The sequence below is a fragment of the Puccinia triticina genome, chromosome 2A (assembly GCF_026914185.1).
Source record: "Puccinia triticina chromosome 2A, complete sequence".
Classification (NCBI taxonomy): domain Eukaryota; kingdom Fungi; phylum Basidiomycota; class Pucciniomycetes; order Pucciniales; family Pucciniaceae; genus Puccinia; species Puccinia triticina.
In genome coordinates, this window is record NC_070559.1 from 7,940,346 (window position 1) to 7,959,452 (window position 19,107).

At 47.4% G+C, this 19,107-nt stretch overlaps 5 protein-coding genes across 5 annotated transcripts; 3 read left to right on the forward strand and 2 right to left on the reverse strand.

Annotated features, from left to right (window-relative positions):
• Positions 1-971: 971 nt before the first annotated feature.
• Positions 972-3,754, reverse strand: PtA15_2A851 (uncharacterized protein; the record flags this gene model as incomplete). Its single annotated transcript, XM_053166914.1, has 7 exons — positions 972-1,077; positions 1,232-1,283; positions 1,366-1,433; positions 1,499-1,565; positions 2,249-2,988; positions 3,054-3,435; positions 3,706-3,754. 7 exons carry the CDS (start codon positions 3,752-3,754, stop codon positions 972-974), a joined length of 1,464 nt encoding a protein of 487 aa, XP_053018089.1.
• A 285-nt stretch (positions 3,755-4,039) lies between these two features.
• On the forward strand, positions 4,040-6,182 carry PtA15_2A852 (uncharacterized protein; the record flags this gene model as incomplete). Its single annotated transcript, XM_053166915.1, has 5 exons — positions 4,040-4,186; positions 4,261-4,380; positions 4,606-4,759; positions 4,840-5,645; positions 5,742-6,182. 5 exons carry the CDS (start codon positions 4,040-4,042, stop codon positions 6,180-6,182), a joined length of 1,668 nt encoding a protein of 555 aa, XP_053018090.1.
• Positions 6,183-10,182: 4,000 nt separating this feature from the next.
• PtA15_2A853 (uncharacterized protein) lies at positions 10,183-11,352 on the forward strand (the record flags this gene model as incomplete). The annotated part of the gene is made up of 5 exons (XM_053166916.1): positions 10,183-10,204; positions 10,310-10,397; positions 10,487-10,586; positions 10,731-11,032; positions 11,133-11,352. 5 exons carry the CDS (start codon positions 10,183-10,185, stop codon positions 11,350-11,352), a joined length of 732 nt encoding a protein of 243 aa, XP_053018091.1.
• A 549-nt stretch (positions 11,353-11,901) lies between these two features.
• On the reverse strand, positions 11,902-13,115 carry PtA15_2A854 (uncharacterized protein; the record flags this gene model as incomplete). Its single annotated transcript, XM_053166917.1, has 3 exons — positions 11,902-12,428; positions 12,519-12,907; positions 12,994-13,115. The coding sequence occupies 3 exons, from the start codon at positions 13,113-13,115 to the stop codon at positions 11,902-11,904; spliced, it is 1,038 nt and encodes a 345-aa protein (XP_053018092.1).
• Positions 13,116-16,730: 3,615 nt separating this feature from the next.
• PtA15_2A855 (uncharacterized protein) lies at positions 16,731-17,713 on the forward strand (the record flags this gene model as incomplete). The annotated part of the gene is made up of 2 exons (XM_053166918.1): positions 16,731-17,086; positions 17,155-17,713. 2 exons carry the CDS (start codon positions 16,731-16,733, stop codon positions 17,711-17,713), a joined length of 915 nt encoding a protein of 304 aa, XP_053018093.1.
• Positions 17,714-19,107: the final 1,394 nt, after the last annotated feature.

The following is a 19,107-nucleotide window of genomic DNA, read 5'->3' on the forward strand; positions in this document are numbered from 1 at the left end:
GTTGAGCTATTTTAGCTAGTCTAGACAGGGGAATGAGGCATTTTAACTGGTGGGAGTAGATACAAGTTATTTCATAATGTGTCAGGGGTACATACTTAAATGATGTCAGAAGGAATGGTGGGGAGGGTTACCCACCAGGTGCAGGGATCAATGACTGGTCAGACCGGTCATCAAGAGGCCTCAGAGCAGCTTGAGTCCTCTCAATGACCAGTAGAGGACTCAAACTTCTTGATTGGGTCATCAAGAGTGTTTCCTCTTGATAACCAGTCAGACCAGTCATTGAGAGGACTGAAGCTGCTCCATGACCAGAGCAAACTGGACATTGAGAGTGCTGAGTTCTCTCAATGACTGGTCATTCATCAAGCAGCTCCCATCAATGACTGCTCAGACTGGTCATCAAGAGGACAAGGCCCTCTCAATGAACTGTACAAAGCATTCATTGGAAGGGTGATCCCTCCTGGTGATGGGTTTGTAATTGTACGGTCATTGTTGTGTTGAGTCCTCTCAATGACTGGTCACAATGGCTCTGGAGTCAGGAAGACTGACTGATTGTTTGTGATTAATCAGAAAGACAATATCATGTTGCTGGCCCCGGGATGCGGGGATATCCTTCAGGAAATACGTCATGCCGACAACTGAGGTGGACAATCCTTGGGCACAAATATAGTTCAGGTGGATATCAGACATCGCACTGAATCCAGCGTTGTTTGATGTCATATCACTTTCATCGTTGAAGAAGGTTGCAAAAGAATCGAGTAGGGGAGTCAGGCAGAAATGATGAAGCGACGAATCCCTCAGGGAGGTTGAGGTTTGTAAATCATGGATCAAAGGCAGCAATCGAGATACAATATCCAGATGATCTGTGGAATCCTTCATCGTACAAGGGTCAGAAAATTGAGGAGCTAGAGGCGAGGAGAGCTGGCAGTTCACGGTCTTAAACACGCTTGGGAAGAGAAACGGGCGAGTTTCCTTCACAGCATATTACCACCGTGAACCGCCACCTCCGCCACCTCCGCGGCCCATGCCGTAAGAGTTCGCACCGGAACCTCCGCCGCCATATCTACCACCCCCTCCTCCCTGGTATCGGACAAGTTGCGCATCAGTGAACGGATCTATTCCGTGTAGGAGCCCGTCAAAACTTACACCACGTCCACCGCCATATCCTCCACCGCCTCCTCGGCGTCCACCACCGCCACCGCCTCCGATTGATGCCATTTCTATCAAGGCGGACGGAATAACTTGGTTGGCGTCTTTGAGGATCTTGACCAACTCTCGGGCCAGCTCTAGCAAAAGGAAAAAAAAAAAAAAACATAGGTCAGAAACGATTTGACTAGATAGGAAGGGGGGGCCAATTGTGCAGCTCACTGCTCTGATCGGCGCTAATATAGCTGTAGGCTGTGCCTGTTCGGCCAGCACGCCCGGTTCGACCGATCCTGATGATTGGAAACACTACGGTCAGACGTATGACAAGGCAGTAAAAACCGAGATCAGAGCTTACCGATGGATGTAGTCTTCAATACCGTTGGGCATGTCATAATTGATAACATAGGCGATGTCTTTGACGTCTGGCATTTATTCAAGTATCAGGAAAAGATATGTGAGTAAAACACAGAGGCGCCGCTGAACGCGGTAGACGCGGGGGAAGGGGTGGGATCGGAAGGAAGAGCTCGGCTGCTACCCATAGATTCTTGATTGATCATTCAATCTTCTATGCCTTCGGGTGCGAGTCGGTTCTATCTGCGTGCGTTGGAATGTCCCTCTTGCCAGCTCCTCGAATTCCTCACGCCATCTTCCATGACCACATTGACGCTTGGTTAGTCGCACAGTAAATGTCTTACCACTCAGTGGACCAAAGAACAAATCTAGCGACGACCCCTAACAGCCAGAGAAGAGGTCCTAGTGATGATAGCGCAAACGAATCCGGAGAAAGCTACCAGGAGACAAACTGCGACACTAGACTGACAGAACACTACCTGCATGCTTCAAGGCATCTTGCGAAACAGATATAGCGTTTCGTGCCAGGCAAAGCAAACGACCTATAATGCCGCTGTTGCACCCGCAAATGCAACAGAAATGGCAAAGGTACTGTCAGGCAGGGGCTTGGACCAAACTCGTGAAAGTCGTGGTCCGGCCCAACTCATGCGAGGTGGCGCAAATGAATACGCGACCCCCCGGGAAGATGCAGTGATGCACATTCCACAGCCCCATCGATCTTCCGCCGCGGGGAGGGGAAACTGAGCATACATACCTAGACCACGCGAAGCGACATCGGTGGCGATCATGATAGGACTACGGCCACTCTTGAACTCCTCGAGCACCCAATCACGTTCTTGCTGCTGCTTGTCACCATGAATCGCAAGTGACGGCCATCCATCTTGACGCAGATATTTGGTCAGATCGTCGGCCACTCGCTTTGTCCCGACAAAGATAAGTACTTTGGCGGATTCGGATGAGATCTTGTCGAGATGCTTGATCAGCTTGCCTCTCTTCTCGAAGTCACTGCACACCTCTACGATTTGGGTGATGTTGATGTTGGCAGTGAGTTCAAGACTTCCAACGTTGACCTGGATGAAATCCTTCAGATATTCGCTGGCCAATCGCTGGACCTCCTTGGGCCAGGTAGCCGAAAACATGAGCGTTTGCCGATCGGGTCGGATTTGCTCGACAATCTTCTTGATCTGAGGCTCGAAACCCATATCGAGCATGCGGTCTGCCTCGTCCATGACAAGATACGTGACTCGATGCAGATTTGTTTTGCGACTTTCGAGCATATCGATCAGACGACCGGGAGTGGCGATCACAATCTCTGCCCCGCGAGTGAGGTCTCGAATTTGTTGGCCCTTGGGAACGCCTCCGTAAACGCACGTGTTCCGGATGCGGGACGAGGCTCCGAATTTGGTGCATTCGCCTTGGATTTGCACGGCCAGCTCACGAGTTGGGGCAAGGATCAAAACGATGGGTCCGTCGCCCGGAGCTAGGAGGGGTTGGCTAGGATTGGGAGCATGCTCGATCAGCGTGACGTTGCAGATAACCAGGTTGAAATTTTAGCTTACGCATTGATGTGGATCATGGCCGGGATAGAAAAGGCAATGGTTTTTCCTGATCCGGTGGCACTAACGGCCACCACATCGCGACCACTGAGGGCCATGGGCCAAGCTTGGCATTGAATGGGACTCGGGGCATTGAATCCAGCGTTACGAATCTCGCTCATGATGTAGTCCGGGAAACCCGCCTCGCTGAAATTTGAGACGGGCTTGGGAATATTCTTCCCGAACACCTGAATCTCTTTTTCGGCACGGAATTGGTCGATTTCACGCTCCGAACGAGCACTGATCCGCGAGTCTTCGACATAGAAGTTTTTTTCGAATTTGGTCAAGGTCGAGTTGTCCCACTTGGGACGTCCCAAGCCGCTGCCAAGGCCTGACATTCGGTCGCCTCCACCCTAGTGAATGAGTAAAACCAGCACACATGTGATCTCAGCCTCTCTGAGTAAAACTGGGACAGAAGAGGTCAAACATACACCACCACCGCCGTAACCTCCCCCGCCGCCGCCATAGCCGCCGCTGCTTCCGCCGTAGCCTCCACCGCCGCCGTAGCCGCCGCCACCACCACCATAGCCCCCGGAACTATGTCCACCTGTGAAGTGCGTGAGTAGTGAAAGTAAGCGGCCGGACAGGATGAAGATCATGTTGAGTTTGTACATACCATAGCCGCTTGAGTTGCCGCCTCCGCCGTAACCGCCACCGTATGACATGTTGAAGTAGGAGTAACTAGAGTAGAATGAAGTGTCCTGGATTATTGAATGGACCTCGGGATCAGGTGATCGGAAGAAGTCTGGATGGAGTAGATGGCTAGTGGAAGTTGGCAGGAGGGAAGTGCAGAGCAAGGGGTGTGGTGTTGGATTGTATGGATGTATTTTTTTTTCAGTTTGGCCAATTCGGGGTGCAGCTAAAACCAACTAGGGTTGGAATGAATACCCAAAGTGACAAAGGATTCCCCGTGTTCAAAACCATGGACAAAAGAAACCAGAGTTTTGTTTATGGCCCCTGCTCTGGGACGCAAAGGCCGCACCGCATCGCGCTGCGGCCGCTCCGCCAAGCTGCTCCCCGCAGTTGCCCATCGGGCCACCCGCGTCGGCCCATGCCCACCCCCGTGCTACCACGGCACCACCCGACCTACCCAGCCTGTGCTTCCAATACACCAACCGCACAATTCTGGTCGCCAGCGCATTCACTCACCCCTCGCCCTTTCCTCTTGGAGATGGACGACAATCAATCCAATCAGACCAATCTATCCTTTCGAGACTTCCCAGCCAATCCCAATGGAATCGTCCGCAGGAAGCTCTATAAGCCGGCTTCCGACTTACAATTCGATCTCGAGGTCGGTCTCCATAATATCTCCTTCCAGTCGCCAGTCGGTTTCTCTTCTCCCTCCTCCCCTCCCATGTATGCCGCCAAGCGCTGGATCAATTTTCCCTCCCCCACGAGCTTTAATCTGATCAAATCGTTCAAAACCTCACTTCCCACCCATACCCAAACACCCCACTGCAAAACTAAATGGACCCCACAAAACCTTTCGGCCTCAACTATCCGAATCTGATTCAAGATGGCAAGGCGTGCATCGAAAATTACCGGCGATAAACCAGTTGATGAGGCTTCAGACCAACTGCGTCCGGCAGAAGCCGTCAAAAGTGAACTGATCGAATTTGGACTCAGTAGTCAACAACCTGCAATCGATGAGCAAACTTTAGAGCAATTATGTGAGTTTAACCGAACCTGGTCCGGAGTATTTTTCATGCAGACAACTAATGCAACCGCTACCCGATTTCCCCTGGAACAGCAATCCCGCCACCCCTCAAATACCGGCTAAGCCTAGAGCGCGAACTAAGGTCGGATGCAATATTCATTTACAATCGATCGATCGCCCTGTTGAAGACCGAACAGATCATCTCACATGTCCTCCAACTTCTCACCGGTCGAAAGACAACATTCAACCATCTCGAATGGGTTGATGATTTCTCCTGCGTGCTGGCGTTCGCCTCAGAGGCCGATGCCATCGAAGCTTTCACCGGCCTTCTGGTCAGACCGGATGAGGTAGAAGGCGAAAACGGACTACCGGAAGCTTTTGCTTATCTCTCATCTCGGGATTCGACCCCTGAGGTTTATGCCGCTGCTTACGAATTCGTCTGCGCCCACCGTCCCGCCAAACCTTTCTCAGAGCGCTTATTTGAAGCCAATCGCAAGAACAACTTCTTCCATCCTACCCAGCCTGCGCAGTTGATCCCTTTCGTCCGATTCGCAACTAGCACTGATGTCAAGGATTCGCGGGCCAGAAAACAAAGCATGTTCTATGCTCTTAATGGCGCCGGAGCGGGTCAGGAAGGGGTCTTGGCCGAGTCAGCGGGACCGATCTTTTCGGCGACCAACCAACGAAGAAACCCTTCACTTAGCCAGCGGGCATCTCCCAACCTACCTAACATATTCGATCACCTGCCCGCACATCCAGTGACCCATCAACTTCCGAAAAATCCCTTGCCGAAACGAGCCTCCAAGCCCAAGGTCACAAAAGCCAGACCCGCCAAGTTGGGCGAATTGGACGACGAACTTGCGCGGTTCATGACCAAAACGATCGAGGTGAAGCCGTCCGTTGATAGGACGAATCGGAAACGAGAAAGAGAAGAAGAGCCAATGGAAGAAGAAGGACAGCAGGAAAGTGAAGCTGAAGGAGAAGGAGACGCGAAGCCAGACCCAAGTCCAAAACGAAGAATGCTGTCACCCTCGGCGATCAAGCCATCCGTTGAACTACTTCCAGATCGACCAGAAACGTGCGGAGGAAACTTACGAGATGAGATCTTTGAAGCCGAGCAACTGATAACAGATTTCCAGGACGTCAAGCCCAAACCGGAAGTCAAGAACGAAGCAGGCTTGGGAGCCAATAAGCAAGTTCAGCCCTTACAATCTGAAGACATATCGACAACGGACGACGCGCAGGCCTCGTTTGCTCGCCCACTTCAAAACGCAGAAGCTGGAGATCAGGACCAAAACATGACCGATGTCGAAAATCCATCCCAACTCATCCAGGATCCCACTCTACCAACCTCTGATATTCCTCCTCGTGTTCCAAAACCTGAACCGAAAACCAGGGGCGGCCGTTGGGGTCCTTTGTTCAGTCGACTATGTTGAGCCACTTTCCGACCATAGCTTTCATTCACTATCATTGTACTCATCCATGTATCCATACCTGCATCCTCTAACTTTTTTTTTGTCTTCTTCCTCTTCGAAACGCAGTTTGATTCCTCTTCCGATATCAGTTTTCTTCCCCCTCTGTCTAAATTAATGCAGCATCAAGTATCTGTGGAATTAAACACAGTATTACAAAACTCAAAGCAGATGGTGTATGTACTTTTGTTTTAGCCAATGTGAGAACAGGGTGGACGTCGTTAAAAATTTCACGCGTCTCACTGACCGAGCCCCAGCTGGCCAACACATGTATTTCTTCATGAGGGCTTTCTCAAAGGTATATATATACTGGTTGCACACAAATTATGAATTGATAGGAGTGTTGTGAAGACATGGTGGATACTCCAAATCTAGCCAAAACTTGGCTAGTTTCATAAATTTTAACTTGTAAACATCTTTTTCTCCTCTGGTTTTTTGTCCTCTGTCCCACAAGTCCACATTATTGTCATAGCATTTAGATCACCTAGAAATGGACTTGGCACTTGTGTCTGATCCCTGAGGAAACCCATTCTGTTATGGCTATAAGCTGTAGTGAGGACTTCCTATGTTTATACTATAGCCCTGTCGCAAACATATGACAGTGGATGACTTCCTGTCAAGATCTGTGGCTCTCCCAGAAGTGATCTAGAGCCCAAAAAGCTAGAGTTCTCTGCAAAAATCTAGACTTTTTGGGTCTAAACTGGTGTGGTATACAAAATGTGAAAAATCAAAAGTTTTATCTCATTTGCATAATTAGTCATGGAAGGCCTCACAGTACAACTATGCAGACCCCAGAAATGGACTCTACAGCCAAATTAACCCCTAGTCACCACCATAAGCCTGACTGGAGCCCGGCCAATATACTGGAAGTTAGCCCCTTTTGACAAGCTGTCACACACCTCAAGTCACCATTTCCCCATCCACTCCCACATTTTCCCTGCTCCAATCTAACTCCACTGCATACATTAGTTTGTATTTCTTTGCCATCTGCATTACATCACCTAGCACTGCCCCTGCAGGCTGTGCCGCGCAACCCCATTGTTCCCTGCATTCTAGCACTTTCTAGCGCCACTTTTGTTTGGTCTTATTGAATCACATGCTCATTCCCCACCTCATTTATGCACCTCCTTGCATAAATTAAGCACAACCTCACTCATGCATGCAACACTGCAACCAATGTGACACATGCATTGCATTGTCCAATACATGCAATTTGCAAAAGTGTGCATTTAAGGTGTTCAAGGTTGAAATCATAAAATTTTCATTACATAAAATCATAAAATCATAAAACTTTCAAATGATGATTTTATATGTACCATTTTAGAAATGCTTCTCTAATTTGAGTGCTTGGGTGTACATATTTTTTTCACCTCAGAATTTTATGATTTTATGGTGTTATGATTTTATGCAAGGCAACTTTGAACACCCTAATTGCATTGGCCATCCCAATGCATACTTTTCTAAAAAGCCTGCATTGCATTGGCAGGTCAATGTGCCACCAAGGCACTGTATCGCCAATGCAATAAAGCCTGTATTGAGGCCAATACCACCAAAAATGCATTGCATTGGCGGGCCAATGCATTCAATCTGATACAGTGTGCATCAAATTGGCCGTCTCAATGCATGCTTTGCAAAAAGCCTGCATTGCATTGGCCTGCCAATGCAGTGTATACCATATGCAACTTGATGTGATACAGCCCAATGCACAATACTTGCATCACATTGGTTGCAGCGTTGATGCATGCACCCCTTGCATAAATTGTACACAGCCACTCCTGCATTTGCACAGCCCCCCCTGGAGTAAAAATCCCTCACATTTTTCTATATAAGGAGCTCTCTCCCCGCCAGTTTTGAGTTCCTGAGCTCAGTACTCCTTATTTATTTACATACCACTTTCACACTTACCATCCCCACCATACATCACCACAACCCTTATACTTGCAAATAACCACTGAACTCACTCTCAACTCTCACATACCTGTCATCAAACAACTTCATCTGGAACTAGATCAGACCTATCACTTGATTAAAACTTACCAAGCTTAGCTTGGTGGGTCTTGTTGTCTGATAGCAGCAACAGTGGGCCGCTACACTAAATGTAGTCAGTAGTTCAGCACAGCGTAGCAGATCTAAACTACAAATGACAGGGTTTTCTGTGAGCAGGCAGTGATTGCCTGCTACCGCTAACAGGCACCCCTTGAAACTACAGGGCCTCTATCACCGCTATCAGCGCTAGCAGTGCTATTCAACTGCTAAAAAAGCTGATAGCGCTGATAGTGCTGATAGCACCCGTTAGTGTAGTGTAGCAGCCCAAAGAGGGTGCTACAGCTGACAGCACTGTGTCAGAAACTATGCAACACTAAACTAGCGGATAGCGCACGCTACAGATATTTTAGTGTAGCGGCCCACTGTTGACAGCAGAAGGGCAGAGTTTTCACCTCCAACATCCCTTTCACCATTCAGCAAAAGTGTTTCACAACCACTTTTGAGTCTTACAGTGGGCAAGTGTTGGAGAGAAGCGGAGCCTTGGAGTGTAGCATGCGGATGTCAGAAAGAGATGGAACTGGTGGACTAGTTCACATGTCAGGCAAAGATTGCGGACTAGTGAAAAATAATGTCATAGTGTGGATTTGGGTGGGAACGGAAGCAGATGAGTGTGGGGAGGAGGAAAAAGGGTTTATGGGTTTTTCTTCTATTCTTTTTCATCATCTTACAAACAGCTCATCATTGTACTTAGAACCTACAGATGGTACTTAGAGTGTTAGGAGAGCTTTATGCTACCCTTATTCTTACTTACTATCACGGACTTTGTGCTTTTGTAGTGCAGAGCATTCCCACTTGCAGACTATTACACTAAAGATCAAGCACACTGCGGAGTGCTGAAGATTACATAGTGGAAAGTAGTGGTGCAGAGTGGACATCATCAAGGATCACTCAATCCTGGAAAAAAATGTTGAAGGAGGTGGAATTGGATATTTCTGACCAAGACCAACCTTTATTTCTACACCAGCATCTGTGGGGTTCCCAGATTGCATGGATTGCATGGGAATTTCTCCACCCTGCAATTGTTGAGCTTAACAAAGTCTCTCTGGACTCTGGAGGAAGGCCCTTCAGGGTCTCTGTCTCACAGAGAGGGTTGCCTTCAGGGTCTCTGTCTCACAGAGAGGGTTGCCTTCAGGGTCTCTGTCTCACAGAGAGGGTTGCCTCCAATTGGCTTCTGACATGGAAGTTGACGGGCCTTAGGCCCAGCCAGCACCTAATTTACATTGAATTTTTAATCATTTATACGTAACTCATTCACTGGATTGGGTTATGAGTAGCACAGCCTTGTAGCCTGTCATCTTGCACATTCATCCTTCACCCATCCATTGGCATCTCATCATAGCGCTGCTGGCCATGTTTCATTTGCATTCCCAGAGACTTCAGGATCTGTAGATATTGACGGCCAAGGAGTGCTCCATTCTAATTTCTTTGCGCAGACCAGAAATGAAAGTCAAGGTTGTGATGCTATTTTGTGTGATTTCTGACTACAAAAACATGATATCTTGTTTATTTGACCCAAATAAAAAATTGTTTTCCAAGCTTGTTGGAAGCCAATGCACCCTAACCCGCTGTCTATAGGGAATCAAGATTTATCATTTCACAACAAGGCCGCCTGGCCCAATGGTCAAGGCGCCTGCCTACGATCCCGACGTGAGCAGGAGATTCCAGGTTCGAGTCCTGGGGCGGTCGCTTCGGTACAGTGTGCAGTTGTAGCTGCGCCATTACATCGCGCCCATCATTTTTGTCGCGGAAGTGACCGGCCGCGACCGGCCGCCGCAGTGTTTGTTGCGTCCAAATGACCCCCGAACTCATCCCCTTTGACGTAATTTTTTTAGGTATTTCGATCAAGCAACTTCATCAGTTCACAAACCAGCGACCACCATCCCGATTTCACATTCTGTCGTTGTAAACGGAAGTCGATATGGCATCCAAAACTAACGAAGGTCAGTTATCAGCATCTCTGTGTTTATTTGATCAAGCCTTCCTTGTCATCCTAGGAAACTAACGTGATCCGCTTGAAATGTTGCTTTCTTGTCCATAAAATCCAGATAAATATTCAGTCATCTTACCCACTTACAACGAGCGGCGAAATTTACCTATCATGATCTGGTTATTAGCTCGGACGTTTGATGAACAGTGGGTCCTTGATTTTATATCGATGTACCAATGGAAGCGCACAAGTTGAAATTTAATCTGGCTGCATCTGTTAAAACAATTGCTGCAAGTCAAATCGATTGGGAAGTGATCGTAGTAGATGATAATTCACCAGACGGTACTTTAGAGGTGGCTGAACAATTACAACGGTTATACGGTCCGCATCGAATCGTCCGCGCCCCTCTCTCTATCACCTGTTCATCCATCCCTCATCGAATCTCTCAAAGCTCTATAAGATTATTGAAAACTTACGCCTCAAAATGGATTGTTTGATTCTTTTTTTTATCTTGCCGAACCCTTACGGACACAAGGTAGATTCTTAGACCCAGACCAGGTAAACTAGGACTAGGAACAGCATACATGCACGGCCTATCAACATGCACAGGATCATTTACGATCATCATGGACGCCGATTTCTCCCATCATCCCAAGTATTTGCCGGCGTTTATTGCACTCCAACGAGCGCATGGCTTGGATATCGTGACCGGCTCTCGCTACCGTCCAGGCGGCGGTGTACACGGATGGGATTTCAAAAGAAAACTCGTCAGTCGAGGCGCAAACATGCTCACCTACATCCTACTTGACCCTGGTGTCAGCGATGTCACTGGCTCATTCCGGTAAGACTCAAACGTACTTCTATTGAACGTGATCGATTCCACGCAGTTCTTTCTTTTTGTGGCGCGTATCGTGACTGACATCGTCGTTTATAAAAAAAAGATTATATCGAACATCAATTTTGAAAGAGTTGATTCAAAAAACAACATCACGAGGCTATGTATTCCAAATGGAAATCATCGTGAGGGCTCGATCTATGGGATGCAAGATCGGGGAAGTGCCGATCACTTTTATCGATCGATTATATGGTGACAGCAAACTCGGCAAAGATGAGATCTTGGGCTTTCTCAAAGGTCTTTGGAAGCTATTTTGGACTATCTAGATTTCTCACTGTTTTTCTATTTGCCTTCCGCTTAGCCCAAACACATCCCAATCTCTTTCCTCGTCTATTTTTATCTCGTTAAGCTATTGTTGTCAAGATTAATTTATACTGAATTCCTTCTTTGGTTGATCATCAAGTTGAGTTCACTTCTCTTCTCGACCTTTTGTGTCTTGTAAGACAGATCATGTTTCACCGCTCACCAAAATGAGGACACAATGGATGAATGACAGAAAAATTAAAGCCTTACACAAACAAAAACAACACATAGAGAGGTGGAGGAATACCAAGAGTTGATACCAACAACTCAATTCATGACTCATGCAAAAGCCTGAATTGATTGCATATATTTTCCAACACCTTTCTTACTACTCCGCGACTGTCGGACGAGCTCCTTTGATAACAATGACAGTCACCTCTGGCATACTACTCCAGAAGTAAACACACAGAAAAACATTTACAAAGGGTCGTCGCATAGCTTTAGCTGTTTTTTATTGATAGTATAGTTTATGCTTTATTTTTCCCCGGGAATACCACTGATTTATAGCAGAGTTATTTACGTGGGCTTCGTGATCTGGAGACACTGGATCTGGTGTAGCTTGAAGAACCACTTCTAGAATAAGACCGATTTCTACGAGAGCTTCGAGCTCCATATTGGGGACTGGGCCGTCTAGCGCTACGTCGGGAACCGCGACTGGGGCTTCGACTGAGCGATCGTTTCCGACGGTAAGGTGGAGTTCGTGATCGATTTGACCGACCAGCTGGCCGACTATCGCCAAAGCCTCGCCGAGGAGGGCTACGACTTCTGCCTCCAAACGTGCGACGCGGAGGACTTGGATTGCGACGGGGTACGTTGGGACCGCGAGGCGCAGCGTAACGATTCCCGTTACCCGAGGAAGCTCGATAAGTATTGCTACCACGACGCAGAGCAGCCGGGCCCCGTGGAGGAGAAGGGGGTCGATAAATCTGAACAGATATGAGGGAGCCGTCCAGTTGGCCTCGATTCATGTGAGTGACAGCCTTCTGCGCAGCCTTATCAGTGTCAAATGTCACGATAGCAGTTCCACGATGGGATCCAACTGGTTTATCAATGTCCGTCGTATGGGATGATAGCTTGGTCAGTCTCACTCCGATAAGCAACTGAAAAGAAAAACACATTGAATACTGACTTCGCCTGACAATTGGTAAGTCGACCTCTCTGATGCTACCATAAGCCTTGAAGATTTCTCGAATATGTTCTGCGTTGACGTTCTTGGTAAGTTTGGATATTTCGACGACCTTCGATCCACTGCCCCCTCGCCCAACCGACTTGCGAGAGTTACTCCTTGAAGAGTAGGAAGAATATGATGCGGAGCGCGAACGAGAGCGAGAGCGAGAGCCTGGGCCAGAATAGGATCTTCCACGTTTCGGGCGGGGAGATCGAGATCTGGAGTTGGAGTATGAGCGTGATCTGGACCGGCTGTCTGAGCTGGATCGAGATAGACTCATGGAGCGCGAATCCGAACGTCGAGCTTTAGGACTAGCGCCACGACTGCTCCTTCTGGATCCAGATGCAGACCTGAGCCACACATATAAGCAGAACAAAACTCAAAAACTTCAACGGGACGATACATTATCGAGAAGGGGCCGTGTTTGAAGACTGACCTTGATCGGGGGCTAGCTTTAGATTTCTTGAGACCATTTGGGGCATCCCGTTCGGAATTGGGTGCGGGATTATCGGTCCTCAGAGGTTTAGGCGAAGCCGATCGGCCACGAGGTGAAGCCATGAGGGGGATGTGGAAGTTCGATGAGTTGGGACGAGAAGCCCTGGCGCAAAGTGGCTCGGCACAGCGGGAAGGGGGGCAAGGCGGCCTGCGGGGGGCCTGGAAACCCTGGAGCCCCGCCGTCCTGGTTCTGGAGTGTGAGCACTGGGCCAGCTGCACCCGGCCAATCCCCAACGCATTTGAAGTTTCACTTCCTGGGCAAGTCAGGGCAAGTCCCTCTGTCACTGAGACTGAATAACCTACTTGAGTCTGATGATGGAAGCTCCACCAGTTCTCCAATGTATTTATAAGTCAAAATAGGTCTACTCCTATTTCTGATTGGAAGCACCCAGGGCCACTAGCACCTGCATGTAAAACTTTCAGCACAAAGCAGGAAAGCTATGAAAAATTCTCCCATGTTTTGTATGCCTCGCTGAAAGTTTCTACGCATAAATAGGCTTTATATAATTAGGTTCCTTTTGAAGTGGAATTTTTCCTAGAAGAAATACAAGACAAGCCCTCTGAGAATTTGAATCACGTTTTCGACAGAAAGCCATGAAGGGATATGGGGAAGATTTGCAGAAGCCTAAGGCCCTGTTTGGCAGCGTGATTATTACACAATAAATAATCTTGCCATGTCCCCCTACATTGTGTGAGACACTACTTTTCTGCCTGATCTTTTGGAAGTAAACTGCCAAGCCTTATGAGGGTTTACTTTCAAAAGATTATCCTAAAAAGACATGTCTTACCATATGTAATGTAGCATGTTCCCTATTATTACGCTGTGTCATATGACGCTGCCAAACAGGGCCTAAGTTTGGGGAAAAACAAGTAAAAAGAGGATTGAGTTGATTGACTCATGAAATGAATGCCAGGATCCCTTTTCACAAAGATTTCTGGGTATCTTCAATGGTCTTGGGTTCAGGGCTAAGACTCCTCTTTTGGAAGCTTGCAAAAGCTGTACATATTAGTTGATCAGGGAGAAGCCATCGAGGCTCTATGCAGAGACTCGTGATATGGCGGAAGTAGGGTCAGTCCTTCCGGGGGCTGTCCAACAGTCTCCTCCCGGCTCTTGGAACTTGCTTGTAGCGCATTGATGACCCAAAGAAGGGCAGAAACAAGCCATGACCTGCGAAAAAAATCAGGAAATTTCAGTAAATTATCGGCTTGAGCCGGAATCCAACTTGATATGATATAATCAAATCTATGTAGATCCCGCGTACATTCATTAGCCTGCCTCGGTGAGTCGTATGAATAATAAATTCTGGATACCATTGAGGAAAAGGACTTGAATAAGAAACCCAATTCAAGTTTCAAGAACCAATCTCCTAATAAGGGAGTTAAGTCGAAGAAAGGCATATATTCTCTAGCGCGGCTCGCTCTTACAACCGCCTGCACGCACAATTCATATGCATGTATTTATGCCAATTCCTTCTATAATTCCAGGTCTTGAAGCCCTGGTTCTGTAGTTCAGACACCACAAGAGAATCGGAAGTGGCAGGTAAAAGAAGCCGCCTATCAACAGAGAGCATCGAATGATTGAGATTCACATCTTACTAACCGTGGGGTGTCTCTCTTGATATTCTTCCTGGCGTGAGCAGCATACAAGGTTTTGAGCCAACTCCTTAAACGCTTTCGTCTTACGCGAGAAGCAAGAACAAAACGACTCGAAAGGATCGACCAGGGGGCGCGGAAAAGCTCAGCCCCCCCCTCCCAGAGAGATGTGCGGCTTCGCCGTCAGCGCCTTCCTGCTGATACACAGCGAGCCTTCCACCAGGGCGGATTTGAAGTTGGCGCACAAAGGGCCCAAGAAGAATTGTGCCTAGTGCATACACTTGATGTTGATTATATGGACCAAGCTACTTAATGTGGACTGTTGAGTCGGCTGAACGATGTGCATTCCCCTTTGCTTCTATGTGTGTGAATTTGATTGTGTTTTACGACATGCAAAATGTATGTGAACCTGTTTTTTTCTGGTACGCTGCCTTGTTGCGCTTCTCCAGTCTTACTGTCAGTGTCAGGAGATGTTTAGTGCTTCTTCACAGCAGAGTCATCGCTCATGAATGATTAACCATGCGAGACTTCATCCTGATGAGACGGTTGTGCGGAATGCAACATTTGGTTTAGATCACAGCAAACAAAAACAAATCTACTGGAGATATCTTACACACATTTGCCCTGGGGGTTATACATGCACCGGGTCAAAATGGCCGGTCACATGTGTTGAGATCAATTACTGACTGTTCGAGTCGCTTAGGGGTTGGAACCAAGCGTTAATCAACAAAGCGAAAAAAGTGTTATGTATGTACTGTTGTTGACCTAGCCGCATAAAGAGCTCCTCGATTGATTTTAAATCGTGATGGGCAGGTGCCTTTGTGTGCTTACACAGTGTCAAAGAATCGGGACCCCGACAAACAAAGAAAGCAACTTACAAAGAGACTCAAGCGGGAAGTTCTGAGATAATCTGCTGGGCGCAACTATATTTTCTCTGTCAGGTTGGGCGCTGGTTCATTGGGCGATGTGGGGTGACTATTGAGCAGATCCATAGCTTGCACAACAAAAGCACTTGAAGGAATCACTGCGAAATTATGAGAACATGCTTCAAGTTTCTGTTTCCAAAAAAGTTAAATTTTTGCTGTCGACTATTTGCGAGCCTCTACCCACCCCTTACATTATACGCCCGGATGTGTGGAAGAACTTGCATGGTTATATATTTATGACTCGATTTTGGAGGGTGGCCAAATACTCTCTAGCAGTGAGTGTAATTATCTGTTCGCCGTTCCAAGGGGCACCGCATATGAGAAAGCTCTTTCGTGGCCCAAAATATATGGAACCAGGAACAAGCTGTGTGTACATACATAAGATGGTAGGGTTATCTATGCTCCATTCTTCTGCATCGTGATCACTGTGCAGGCCATGGAAAGATGAATAAGATTCCTGAAGGGCGGAAAATTGTACTCAGTTATACGGGGGCGCAGAGAAAGTCAGCCCTTCCCTTACACGCGCGTAAATAGCACCTCGAAGAAGTGTTTATCCGAGGTGATGCGCTTTTCCATCCTTCATTTCAAACTCCCCGGGGCGACTTTTCCGATCGACTGAATCGAGGGCTCATGTTGCATGGTGCGTGCGGTGTTTGCTTTGCCTGTACAGGCAGCTGAAGACAACCTGGGCTGGTTGTTGATCGCCACGCCATTCGTGTGCGATTATCGATCATCTGTGGGGTTGCTTCCGGCCAACTCCCAGCAGCCGGTAGCTTGGATCATGTGTGAAGGTTTCTCGGACTGTTAATATATTTTGCAAGTTGGATTTCAATACAATGTTAACCTACATGCCTCGTCCTGCTGGGGATGTCGGAAGGCACTCCTTTGCCCGCGCCGAGTTGCGCGTTTTGCATTTCGATCAAGTTGTTGAATCTTGATACGACACTAGTTTGTTCATGTTTTGATCAGCTGGGGACTAGCACAGAACAGGGGCAATACTCAGGCTGATTGGGCTATCTTGGTGTCGATTGCCTTGCAGGTCTGGCGTGGATATAAGATATGGCCCAATCGTGACCTCTTATCCCCCAAAGTCTCAGAATCAAAATTTTCTCTTGGCTTCTCTAACTGCAGTGTAATCACCTCACCACAGCCCTTAGCCATGAGTCTTAAACCACTTCACTACGATACTTTTCAAGCTCTCGAGTCAGACTGCTCCCTCCCCCTGGCGGCTTCTTTAGAATGTCTGATCCGCTCCATCTCTTGCACTCTAATCAACATGCGCACAGTGATCAATTCTCAGCAATATTCGCCTACGCCTGGAACTACTGAGCTTTGTAATCAAGACGTAGATAGACACCCGATTTCACCCGGTGATGCAATATCTGAGACCATTCGAAGATTTTCAAGTATTCTTGGACAAATGGATGAGGCGATACTCAATCGAATGCTTTTACTCGAAGCTAACGAATACCATACCGACTTGGCCACAATTGCTTCTCCAGCGGGAACTAAGAGGTTGGTGTCGTATATTTTCCCTATCGTTTTGGCAGGGATCAAGGCTCATAGCTTCTCATAAAACATAGGAACATGCGGCGAACTGCCCAAGCCCGAAAACTTACGCTTCAACTTTCAAGAAATCTTAGGCGAGTCGGCTCTCAGCTTGTTTCATTCGTCTATTGGACGGACAACTTCCTTCTAGCCAGCATGGCGGATTCCACTCGCGATGACGTATCAAATGATGGTTCCTCGAAATCAAATCATGTTCAGCACGAGCAAACATTCGATGCTCTCATTGATGGTTGCGTAGACGTCGCGCAGGCCGCCTGGTCGATAAGAGCCCAGCTTGCTCAAGCCCACGCGATGCTCAGTGTACCATCAAGCCTCACGCAAAACCACAGTAGGCGTCGCTCTTCGCCACCGTGCCGCCCCCGCAAATCAACTGCCGCGCTAAGGTCAAAACCGAAACTACAATACGAAGTGGGGGATTCTTTGGGAAGGCGTTTACGGCATCGGTCAGTTCGAAAGTTTCTACCAAGGAAGGCGACCGGCGTCAATCACTCCATCTCCCGATTGGCAGCACTCCTTCAACCTAACAATAGTCTCAAGGCCATCCAAATAGCTAGATATTTCCTTCAAAAGTGACATTAAATTAGTTTCCCTGTCCCGCAAAACTGTATCGAGTGTATAAGCGTCTTTAGTCTCCACTTTCATCATAGCTTCCAATGGATTTTCTTGTCAAAAAATAACAAATGACCTGCGTAATACTCTCAAGTTTATCTCCCAATGAGCGCTGAGGAAGTGTAAACAAGTATACTTTGTTTTCAAGTTGTGAATTTTTGATCCTAAGCTTTGCTTCGAGTGAATATATATCACATATTAATGAGCTCTAAAATCAGAAATACACCCAGCTCACTATATAGTGATGAATTCAAAAAAGGAAAAAGTAAATCATAAGTTCATTATCATAATTTTGTAACTTTTTCAGATTCGTCAAGAACGTCGAAATCTTGATGCGTGGTTTGTGATCCCACTTGAATTTGGCTCTAACTTAACAAACAATACCTATCCGAGGCTCCGGGGTGGATTTTGGCTGTCCCGAGACCTTCCTAGTGCTATCCGCGGTTATTATTGGATGACATTGAGTCAAACTTAAGGGTTGATTGACCGCAGGCACAAAATTCCGTCAAACCTGCTCTTCACGAGAGCAGCGGTCCGGGTCGTTTGACCCCTCACAATGGTGCCAACCCCTCACCACACCCTGAAGCCAAAAACTGGCTTGCTCGAGCATACTAACTGGCACACCACCCTAATCATCCATTTTTTCTTTATTCACTCTCATCCAGGCAACTCACAGGGCACTCTGACCCATTTCAGACCATAGAATCCACGTTCGCCAAGGCTTTTCATTATATTTTCATTGCATTTTCAATGTGTTTTTAGGCTTCATTTTTTCCTTTTCTGGTTTTTTTAGTACACAGCAATATGGCATTCATGATAGGTGAAAACATAACAAGAAAAAAACTTGGTGTATAAATAGAGGATGCTCATGGTAAGAAATGTCCAAGTCCGGCTTCTTCAAGATTGTTTTATCTGGGCTTGAGTGATTATTGATGACATCTGCTCTGGACCACTAATCTTCAGCGCTCCACAAGGTGCCTGATCTCAGCATAATAATCTGATTGTAGTGAAGCTCCGCACTCCACAAGCACAAAGTTCACAATATCAAGTAAGAATAAGGGACATGTAAAACTCTTCTAATACTATGTACTGTCAATAAGTGTAAGTAAAACAATGAGTAGTAAGTAATTTCTTAGAAAGAAAAAAGAAGAGAAACTGTGAACCCTTCTCCCCCCTCCCCTCCACGCTTGTCTGCTTCCGTTCCCACCTGAATCCGCACTACTCCGCCATCTCTGCCCAACTTTTGCATGCTACACTCTCAGACTTGGCTTCTCTCCAATGCTTGACCTCCCACGTCCTCTGTCTAGCCCCCAAAGGCCAGTCTCTCACCAGCTCCACTGGATGGTGGAACCCGCTTC